Source organism: Epinephelus moara, chromosome 5 (genome assembly GCF_006386435.1).
Source record: "Epinephelus moara isolate mb chromosome 5, YSFRI_EMoa_1.0, whole genome shotgun sequence".
NCBI lineage: Eukaryota > Metazoa > Chordata > Actinopteri > Perciformes > Serranidae > Epinephelus > Epinephelus moara.
Window position 1 is genome coordinate 26,520,409 of NC_065510.1, and position 11,532 is coordinate 26,531,940.

At 41.6% G+C, this 11,532-nt stretch overlaps 1 protein-coding gene across 1 annotated transcript; it reads right to left on the reverse strand.

Annotated features, from left to right (window-relative positions):
• Positions 1-229: 229 nt before the first annotated feature.
• Positions 230-5,808, reverse strand: LOC126390775 (perforin-1-like). Its single transcript, XM_050045225.1, has 5 exons — positions 5,518-5,808; positions 2,121-2,701; positions 1,929-2,022; positions 1,422-1,714; positions 230-1,368 (listed from the first exon to the last, which is right to left on the reverse strand). Exons 1-4 carry the CDS (start codon positions 5,806-5,808, stop codon positions 1,499-1,501), a joined length of 1,182 nt encoding a protein of 393 aa, XP_049901182.1. The 3' UTR covers positions 230-1,368; positions 1,422-1,498.
• Positions 5,809-11,532: the final 5,724 nt, after the last annotated feature.

The window sequence follows — 11,532 nt, forward strand, 5'->3', positions numbered from 1 at the left end:
CATGCATTTCTCTGTGGAGTGATAGCACATATACTGTACCTCCTTTATGTTAAAAAAGACATAGAAATCTGTCTTTTTATAATATGGGACCTTTAAAAATGCATAATTGGATTTGGAAATTTTAATATAAGTTTAGAGGTTGTAAAAATTTTATATGCTTTGCAAGTTGCAATTTTATATCAGTGTTTTCTTTAACTCTGAAGACACTTAAAGAACTTAAAGACACAGCTGATGTTTTCATAGGCTTTATTTGCATGAGAAAGGACACAAAAATGCTGCTCTTATGGTAGAGATTACAAAGATTCTAACCGCAACCGTATAGACATAATCTGTGACTCAAATAAAAACCAAAGGCAAATCCCACCTCCAAAATAATGAACTGCGTCACAATATAAGACCGTGAAAGTGTTGTCATTGTTGGTGTGATCACTCTGCTAATGGGAGGATGAGACAGAAACAAGCCACCACCGCTGCACTGTTGCATTTGTCCAGTTTTCTAAATATCTTATTGTGTGATCACTTTATTTCTACCGTTATATTGTTATTGCATTGGGTGAGAAATGTGTGCACATCCCTAATGAGATGGACCACAAATATCATTCCTGGACCACAAATATCATTCCTGCACCATCTGAACTGGAGTGTTTCATTTACTCACTGTCGTCCAGCATCTGGAGAATATTTCTCCTACCTTTGTGTTTCCACCATTTTCTCTGCACTTAAGAAACTCTTAGGCCTCTTTAAAGTCCTCCTCCCTACTCCTAACCCTTTTTCTCTTAAGGGCTAAGATGCTTTGTGAACAACCTTTCTCTTTACCAGGACCTAGTCATAACTTGCATGGGAAATTCTAAAAACAAAACAAAAACAAAGTCATAATTTAAGGAATTTTCTCAGCTTTGTGAATAAGGCCCTTGATTTCTGTTTGTAGTCTAAGTACTATTGACCAATTACATTTGAATGGCAGGTAAACAGTTCATGTAGAGAGGCATAACGCATTGGCCAAAATACAACCTCAGAACACATTGGATATTGTCTGATAATAATTTAGCTTTATATTTTATGTTTTTTATCCTTTTAAATCTGCATTCGTATGTTGATATCATTTTATAGAGGTTACTGGAAATGACCGGCATGCAGAGGAGGTCTTGGCCTGGATATCTGCTGGCTACATTGGATCAACCTGAAATATTGGCCCCGCTCCCAGAAGCTTTATGACGTTAGATGATAGCTGATGGGCTCTGAGATTGAGTATACATTTATGAATGAAGTCAGGTACTTCAGTTTCATAATGTAAATTTACCTCTGATTTAACCCCACTGCTAAACACAACACTGATAACAAATGTTTCTAAAATAAACCCTGAATTGTGTTGAATGACACTTCAATGAAAGTAATCAACATATCCAGAAGAAAGAAAAGTGGTTGAATGACACTTCAATGAAAGTAATCAACATATCCAGAAGAAAGAAAAGTGAGCAGCACAGTCAGAATACATTTCTCACTGTGGAGAGGGTCTGTAACGGTCACACCTGTCTCCAGTTAGGTGACTGTCACAGTACAGAGTGTACTGGACCTCAATTCCGCCGCCATTCTCTGCCCAGCAGGTGAATCTGTGTGTCCCCTGCCTCAGGTACTTCATACATGATCCCAGAAGGTCATCATACCACACGTCCTCATCCCAGACCTCGACCTCCAAACCCAAGTGTGTGTCCACCTTCATTAAAAACACAAAATGATTTATATACACATCACAGTTTTTACTAATACAGGCAAGTCAGGATGAAGGTATTGAAATAGCATTGATGACTGATTGACGTTTTGATGAACTGTAGTCTACGACCATAGTTGTCTCTAACTGAATAATGTTTTTAAGGTTTTATTCTCTGTGTGTGAAGTGTGTTCTTTTGAGCTGATCTGTGAGTCTGTACCTTGCCCAGATAATAACGAGCATTCCACCTGGGGTAGTTTGAGCAGATCATGTCAGTCCTGTGATAGGAGGATCCGTACCACATCTTAGCATAGCTGTGAAGAGGAGAAAACACCAAACAGCAACAGGTAGATTAATATTGTTGTTTGATACACCACCTTTAGATCTCAGTCCCTGGCCTCACTCTACTCACCTCTCAGTGTTGCCAGTGTAATCTCCACTCAGATCCCAGCCTCGGACGATTGTCACCACAAGTGTTCCTCTCCAGGTCTCTCGAGGACAGCAGTTGGAAGCCAGGTTAGGAGTGTGCCACCCGCAATATGGTTCTTTGGGTGACTTTGTCACAGCATTGTCTGCTAAGTACTGCTCTATGGCTGCCTTCATCCCTGCCTTCTGTGTCTCATTTGGCACCAGCTCATACATTGGCCTNGCATTGTCTGCTAAGTACTGCTCTATGGCTGCCTTCATCCCTGCCTTCTGTGTCTCATTTGGCACCAGCTCATACATTGGCCTGAGGGAGTATGAAACAATATCTGGGTGGTCCTTCAGGGTGCTCAGCCAATTCCCGTAGCCCAGGGAGTCATTATGAGTGAGTGAAAACTCCCCAAACCAACCAGTGCCTCCTGTCACCTCTGTGTAGTGTTGGTGGAGACCAGGGCTGTACGAGGTGGAGACGTCCTGGTTCTGTAGGACCTTGTTGCAAGACGGTGGGTTATTAGATAATTTCAACTTCCCGAGGCCTACAGAGAGACCCAGTGATAAGCAGGAGTGGACCTGGAGGACAGGGGGAGAAATAAGATGCTATTTATAGTCAATGGTTAATGGACTGCGTTTAATTGTGCCGTTAGTTCAGGCAGGACACAATGGGTACGTCCCAAGTCCCTTAAAATTACTGCTAACCACCTTACTTAGCCACCTTACCTAACTGTTTAGTCCCTTCCCACGGAAAACATGCAAGGAGTCAGGAGTTAGGAGTGAGGAGCAAGGATTGCTGATTAAGAGACATGAGACGGCCTTACTCTGAAGCGTCATGTAAAGCGACGTCCTTTTCTGATAACGTAGTCTAATTGATTATTATTGACTCACTTTACAGAAAGGGAAGAAGCAGAAAGATAAATAAATAAATCAATGGGCCTAAATGTGAATAGCAAAATAAATAAATACATTTCATGAATGAGCAAAATACAAACACAAGCCTAGTCAGGTAAGGCTGTTGCGAACAAAGTCCCCAAAGTCTTTTAGCAGGCCAGCTGCATGTTCCATGTTCAACAAGTCTAGATATTCCTCCATCCATAATTCCCTGAAAAAACAGGCTGGTTTGTGTACTTTCCAGTTCATGAGAATTAATCTTTTAGTGGTAAGGCAACCCAAAGTCCAAAGCTGATCAACAATCATTCCAAAACTATCATCTGGTTTATGGCCGAGCAGGCATGCTGAAGGACAGACTGGAAAAATAACATTGAATAATTGTGACAATAGGGATGTTACCTCTAACCAGAGTGTTTTGACTGCTGGGCAGTCCCACAGCAAGTGGAGTAATGTACCACGGTTACCACAGTTGTGCCAGCATAAGTCTTGATAGTTATTGTCCATTTTGGATAATCTGACCGGTGTGATATATGCTCTACAAATAATCTTGTACTGTATAATCCTAAATCTGACACATTTAGAAGTGTACAAAGCTGATCTCCAGATTCTATTCCACTGAGAAGGAGTTAAGGATATATTGAGATCATGCTCCCAAGCCAGCTGAATAGGAGAATATGCATTAGGAATAGCTCTGAACATTAAACTATAAATATTAGAAACCATGCCTTTTGAGAATGTTGCCTTTTTCAGAAGCTGATCCCAGTCAGAGCATGAGGCTGGAGAGGCGCCCTCTTTACATTTCCTGTTTATAAACAGATGATATCTGTGCATATGTTAAAAATGATGAGTCTGTAATGCCAAACTGATTTTTAATTTGTTGAAAGGAAAGAAGAGTGTCACTAAAAATCTGACCAACTGAAACAATACCAAGTCTCTGCCACGTTTTGTTGTTTAAGGTGCCTGCACCCGATAAAAAGATGGGATTGCACCAAATAGGACACGATGGAAGAGAGAGCCCCTCGATGCCCAGTCTCCTGTGCCACTGCTTCACTATAGAGCAAGAAAACCTAATAATAATGTTATCTAGGAGAGGAGGAGGTCTGGGGCAGTACCACAGTGATAACAATGATATGTTTTTATGGCGAGACAAAATAGTTTTCTCCAGCCATTCCCAACTACCTACCAGGACGTCAAGTTTATAAGCCCATGTTAGTGGGTACCTTGCATTGTATGAAAGATAATACTGATATACATCTGGGACCCCTAACCCACCCCTGGATCTCGGTATACTTAACTTGTTAAGAGCAATTCTGGGTTTTTTATTATTCCAGAAGAATCGAATAAAAAGAGATTTGATGTCTCTAAACCAGCATTGAGGAAATTTGAGAGGAATAGATGTGATAATATGAATGAGTCTAGGTAAGACATTAATTTTCAATATTTCCATTCTTCCCCAGAGAGACAATGGTAAGGCTGTCCACCTGATGATGTCGTCCTTGATCAACTGGAGGATGCCGGGGCCATTTAGACTAAAGATTTTAGCAATAGGAGAAATTATATTTATCCCCAGATATTTCATTCCATTTGTCTTACAAATAAAAGGGGTGCCTTTTAAATCAGATTTAAATGTGTGAGAGTTGAGTGGGATTGCCACACTCTTGTTCCAATTAATCTTATAACCAGAAAAACTGCCGAATAGATTAACCAAACTGAGAACTGCAGGTGTGGAAGATGCTGGTTTACTTAAGGTGAGCAATATATCATCAGCATACATATTCAATTTAAAACTATGTCCAGGGAAATCCACACCATGTATATCAGTGCTGGCACATATTGCACATGCTAATGGTTCAAGAGCAATAATAAAAAGCAGGGGACTGACCGGGCAACCCTGCCTCACACCTCTTTGTAGAGGGAAAGGTTTTGAAAGTAAACCATTAGTTTTAACAGAGGAAAACGGGGCACTATAGAGGGCTTTAACGCCCCAAAACCCTGCTGCAGGGGAAAACATGTGAACAAGAAATTAGGAAGGGTGTCACTCTTGCATCAAAAGAAGAAGGGAATAACAAATAAACACTATTTACCAGAGGAAAAAATAGTAGCCTACATAAACACCGACAAAAACATAAACACATCGGCCGATTGGCCAATCCTGGCACAAAAGCCAGTTTTGGGGGCACAAGTTCCCATATCCACAATGATGCGGCGAAAACACGACTAGAACCCAGCTTCAAAATCCAACCTGTGACGTTGTGAGCTCCGTAACACCATGGGCACCGCATTCCGGGATCAGTCAGAAAAACACTGGAAGATGTTTTTTCAAGTCATTTTCTGCATCCTTGGGCGAGGTGTAGGTAAACTTTTCCCCATTGATGGAGACAATGAGCGTTCCTGGGTAAACAATGCCAAATCGTACCCCGGCTTTGTGAAGCCGCTTCTTCACGTCGTTATATTGGGCACGTCTCCTCGATTCTTCTGCAGAGAAATCTTGATATAGCTACTGAAAAGCGCTGGCGTCCCCAGGTGAGCTGTTTTCTGGTGGCAGCTCTAATGATGTCTTGCTTGTCTCTCCAGCGCAGCAAGCGTAGGATGATGGGACGAGGTGGCTGGTCCGGATTTGGCATCGGCCTTGGTGTGCGATGCGCACGGTCTATCTCTGGAGCCAGCTGGTCATTTGGTCGGTCTAGTATGTAGCACAGGATCTTGTCCAGTGCGCCGTAGATATCGCCCGCCTCCATACCTTCTTTGAGCCCCACCAACCTTAAGTTGTTGCGGCGGCTTCTGTTCTCCATATCATCCACTTTACGATGTAGCGACTGAATCTGCTTGGTAGTTTGGGATAGTTCAGTGGAGGAGCTTTCTACCTTGTCCTCCAACTCTCCGATGCGGCGTTCCGCATTGCTTTATTTGTTGAGCATAGCTCTTGTGTCTTTATTAAGGCTGGAAATGGACTCAGCGATGCTGTCCATTTTTGTATGAAAATCCTCTCGAATTTGTTTCCAATGTTTGCCAATACTTCTGGCCCACCTAGGTGTGTCTGTCAGCTCAACCTCACTGCCCACCTGTTGCTGCTCAGAGGCACAAGCCAGCTGATGAGTGCCATATCACCGGACACGTTTGAAGCGATTTTCTTCTTGCTTCTTCTAGTAATTCGGTTGGTTTTAGGCATAACCAAGTATATTTTCAATATACTACCAAAGTCCGACGATTATAGCCTATCTGTTGTCTCCTGGTAAATCTGGGGCAAATCATGAATTACGGGGAGCCGAGGTGGCGTCTAGCGTTTCATCTTCGCCTGACGACTCACGTGACTCGCATGCAATCAATCTATTGCTGCTGCATAACGGAGCCAGCGTTTTGCGTACATCCCAAGTCACATTATAGTCGCTGATCAAAGCCGTAACCCCCCCCCTTGCCGTCATGACTTTGGTCACACACTTTTGCATGTAGGCTATTACCATTGTTATTGAGTCATTTGCAGAAGTTTGTGGCAATTAAAGATTCAAGATTCAAGATTCAAGATTAACTTTATTGTCTCACAAAGTGAGAAATTTGTTCTGGGCCGTTTGGCCATGCTGCAGCCACAACACAGAACATACAATATGATACAACACAATACCAAACATACAATAGATATGCGCATTCCATATCATACAAACAATGGTCTGTAGCCCTGCCACTGTCACTGTGATGAGCATCATTATCATTATTATTATCATCATCATTATTATCACTATTATTAAATCCACTCGCCATCATTCAGCTGCTGAGTGAATAAGACATATATCAGTCCTGTCAGTCTACCTACAAGCTATTAAATATTATTCCACTCACATGACATCTCATTCATGGCGCCCCATTTAAACTGCTCTGGCCTGCCTACTGTTGCTGCTTCCTCTGCAAGCCACTTTGCAACCCACCTCCACCCCAGCTCCTCCTTTTCATGTTGTGTCTGACTTATCAATGTCATTTCTGTTTGTCATTGATGCTGCTCTGTTCAGTTCCTGTGGATATTTGCTGCTGCTCCTCCAGGGCAGGGAGGTTTGCTCTCTCTGCCTCAGGCTTTCCTCATTTGCACATGGAAGGGCAGAAAGGAGTACTCTCTCTGCCTTATAGCTTTCCAAGCAGGCGCGTGGAATTGCGGAGAGGTGTGCTCTCTTCACCTTAGGCTTTCCATGTAGGCCCTCAGAGGAGGCTTTCTGCAAAGGCCCGAAGAAGGGCGGAGAGTCCCCAGCACAGAGCCATACCACCAAATATAATATTGCAAATGGAAATAAAGTTTTCTTTGACCAAAGTGGTCCTGACTGATCTGTAAATGTTGCTTTTATACAGACGGCAGTGACTAGAGCATCATAATGCCTCACACTCACACACACACACACACACACACACATTCACACTCCAGTGATGCAAAGACCTGGTCACTGTGTGTGTGCTGTACAGGCCTGTGTGCTACATGTACCTCACTTGATGAGAGTCCATTCAGTGAGGACAAACAGGTTCGTGCAGCTGTGACTCGCCTGAGTCGCCCCCCGAGGTAAACCTGAAATGAAGTACAGTGTTGTAGAGAAAGAAATATCTTTTTTTTTAATTTNGAAGTGCATGTGTTCATTCACTGAGCACAGACTTGGGTTATACTGCAGGCGTTGTGTAAGAGTTTACTTCAATTCATTAGGAATGTTCGCCTCTTTTGGATTTTCTGTTCACTGTGGAGGCACATGAGGAAAATGTTTCCTTCACGAATTCAAGGTAACTCGTGGTGCGTAACTGATATATAAATAAACATTTTGCAGGCAAAGTATTACTTTAACAAACTTGACTGACAAAATCTTTGTGGGGGTCTTCACACCCTACCCATAGTGGCTGCAGGTGACCCTGTGAGTGCTGAAGAAGTAGCGGTCCTCTCTGGTCCTCTCTGTAGCAAACTTATACGCAGTGGAGCGTGTTCCTCCCACCTCCAGGTTGGCAGACACAAACTTATCTAAATTTAGGCCAACCTGATTGAATGAAAATGAATAAATAAAAAAAACCTTATTGACATTCACCCATAATGACCATGACAATGTGTATTAAATATAACCATTTATTTATAAAACCATTTATTCACAAACACTTTTAAATGATACACTGGTACTTGTTCTGTTAGCTTTAAGGATTTACATCAAGGACACTTTATTTTAAAGTAAAGAGTCATGAAACTCATATACTGTATATGCATTGTATTTGGGCAGCAAGGTGCTCCAAAATCAAAACAGAACTTGCAGTCTAGGGTTTTTATTTACTGTGATGTGTTTGTTTCTCCAGGGAAAAAGGTGACGCTCCAATGGTAAAATGCAAACAAGAAAAAGCATCTACACATCTATCAATTACAACAATAATAATAATCAGCACTGGCTGTGATAAGTCTCCTACCTTCCAGTCCTTACTGTCCTCGGAGGTGTAAGTGTCTATCAGTGAGCTGTGGACACAAGTTACAGGAAAGAATCACCATTAAAGCTCCTTAATTTCAAAGGTCAGCACCACAGGACCACAAACTTGTCAAGTTTGTAAAAAACACACTTTAATTTGAAATACAGTGAATTTGCGGCACATTTATTTTAAAGAACCGTTTAAGATTGAATGACTCATGGACAGCTACTTGACAGAGACAGCAAACTAGCAAAACAAAAGTATGAGGATGAATATATTAAACTGTGTGGACCTTTAACTGATGACTAAGAAGAAATCTGGACCCCATGGCTGGACCAGTTGGGAACCACTAACTCTGTTAGGCTATGATTGACACAGGAAACCTTTGGACTGCTGATGTGACTCTAGCGTGAGATGTGATCTGTGGACAATAAATAGGGAGCTGAATTTAAGGAGCCACAAGGCTATGTGCTCTTGCTCTTAGCTTAAGTGAATACTTGTGCATATTCACAAGAATATAGAGACCTATCTTAAAGCTCTGGAGCAGGGGTGTAGCACAAAATTTTGGACCCTATGCATAAGGAGTCCCTGTGGCCCCCCATGCTTCCTCGTTTGATCCATGTCTCTCTCACACACTAATTTAATTTGTTTCTTTTTCAAAGTCACTTTGTTTCTTTTCTTTTCTTTTCTTTTTTTAAACTCCTACTTCCCCTTTTTGGAGGGTAAAGACATGACAGCATACGTTGGTGCTCACTCTTTCAGTGTTGGCTGCATTTAAAGACGAATCCTATTGCGGGGTGGACAAAGCCATTTTGTGCATTTAAGGGGTGAGAAGGCCTCCAAAAAGCCTCAATTTTTTTATACAAAGTTCAGTCTTTCAACCATTTTATTGAACCAATTTCAATTTAGCTATGGCACAAGAAAGGAAAATCAGTCCCACATCTCCTGCAACTACAGCACCCCTGCTCTGGAGTGACAATAAAACATAAACATGGCTGATATACAATACCTAACGGATGTGTGCACACTGCTGTGGAGGTCAGTTTTGCATCGGCTGAATGAGCGCCAGTCCACTGCAGAGACTGGCAGCTGAAAATAAAGTTAAGAAGACCATGATCAACATTCATGAATAAAGTTTGTGCAACAGGTAAAGATGCTGTAGAGTCCATATTTATTTATGAATTACTTTCTGTAGGCTTTTGCCTTGAAGAGGGTTGGAGCAGAGAGTACAGGTGCCGTCTGGGGTGAGGAAAGTCTTTACGTCCACCACATAGGCTCCTTTATGCTGCAGGGTGACCACATCAAATCCCTCTCCCACCAGGTTGTGGCCTGGTACGAAGGGAGCAGACTGACACTGGCTGTGGTTCCCAATCCGACAGCAGAGAACAGGGGAGTGGTGCAACAGAAAGAGCAGGAGACTCAGGTAGAGGAGGGGTCGGGTTGAAAAGGAGAGCATGGCTGGAGTCAGAGAGATACTGAAGTATTTCAGAGAGAGACAAAAAGAGTAGAAAAGGAAATCAGTATCATTAAAGATATACTATGCAGGATTTTCCTAAAAAACAATGTTCAGACTCATACTGAAGTAAAAAAAAAAAAAAAAAGTAACAACAACAAGCAGCAATGTGTTTATAGATCAAAAAAAATCAGACAATTCCATAATATACAATAAAAGTTAATAAAAATGACTGGACAAAAACGGTAATTATAAATATTAGGTATAAAATCTATGGAGAGGGTTCTAGTAACTGAATTCTGGACAAACTGAAGTTTATGACACTTGAGAGGAAGACCAAAGAGGACAGAATTGCATTGATCAATACAGGATGTAGCCAAACAATGAACGAGGGTAGCAGCACTCTGAGGTGTAAGTGACGGCAAAAACGATTAGTATTCGTAAATAAACGTATGCAGACCGAGTAACATTATTGATGTGGGCCTCCAGAACAGCTCTCCAGGATGACACCCAGACACTAAACCTTTGGAGTTGTCAATTTAATGAATATAAATAGACAAAAATACATTTACATAAACACACTGCTATATTTTGATAATGAGGTGTGGCTGAAAGCTCAGAAAGAAGCTGGAAAGAGGAACTTAAGGGTCCAGTGTGCAGGATATAGTGGCATCTAGTGGTGAGGTTGCAGACTGCAACCAATTTAAACTTCTCCCGTGTGCCAAGCATGTAGGACAAATACAATGGCAGATGTGAAAAATGGAGATGGTCCTATCAAGAGCCAGTGTTTGGTTTGACCATTCTGTGCTACTGTTGAACAAGAAGACAGACTCCGTGGATGTGGACCTGCTCTGTATTTAGATACAAACAGCTCACTCTAAGGTAATGAAAAAAACGACAATTTTCATTTTCAGGTTAGTAAGCGACAGAAAACATAGTAATGAAAATTATATACCATTTCTGCCAATATATCCCTCTAAATCCTACACACTGGTCCTTTAAGTTAAGATAATTTTGTCAAAAATAAATAATCTGCATGAATAAATACCCCTGAAGTAAGTGGGCATTATTTGTTCCTCTGAATATTAACTTTGTACATGTTTTCTTTGTTTTTTAACATTACCTCATCCCCAGGGTTTCTCACGTAGGCCTACTGCAGGATTTGTAGCCTATCTTTCGGAGACGACGAGAATGTGCCAGCCCAAGATGCAGAATGACTGTAAAGTCTGCAGGTAACAGCAAAAAGGAGGGATAGCAATACATTTAAGACAGGATTTGTCAAACAAACAAAAACAGCACAAAAAGCATAAATGTAAAGGTTTACAGGAAATGCATTTCCATGAAATATGCACAAAACAATACCTCCACTGTAACTGCCTCACGTTTTCACTTAGTTTCGATTTGTTTATTCTCCCGATTTTGGTTCCTACTCCTACCTGTATGCAGTATTTCCAGGGCGGAACTAATTACTCTCGACCTAGGTGCTCCGCACGTCATAATAAACCAACGCACCTTGCCAGAAGGTGCAGAACGTCAACGAGTGCTCTACCTAAGTCTGAATAGTAAATGTGTAAATGTACAGAAGAAGGAGGAAGACGAAGATAAGGAAGAAGCAACCCAGATTTAGCCCCTCGTTCGTAGTAACCAGGGTATT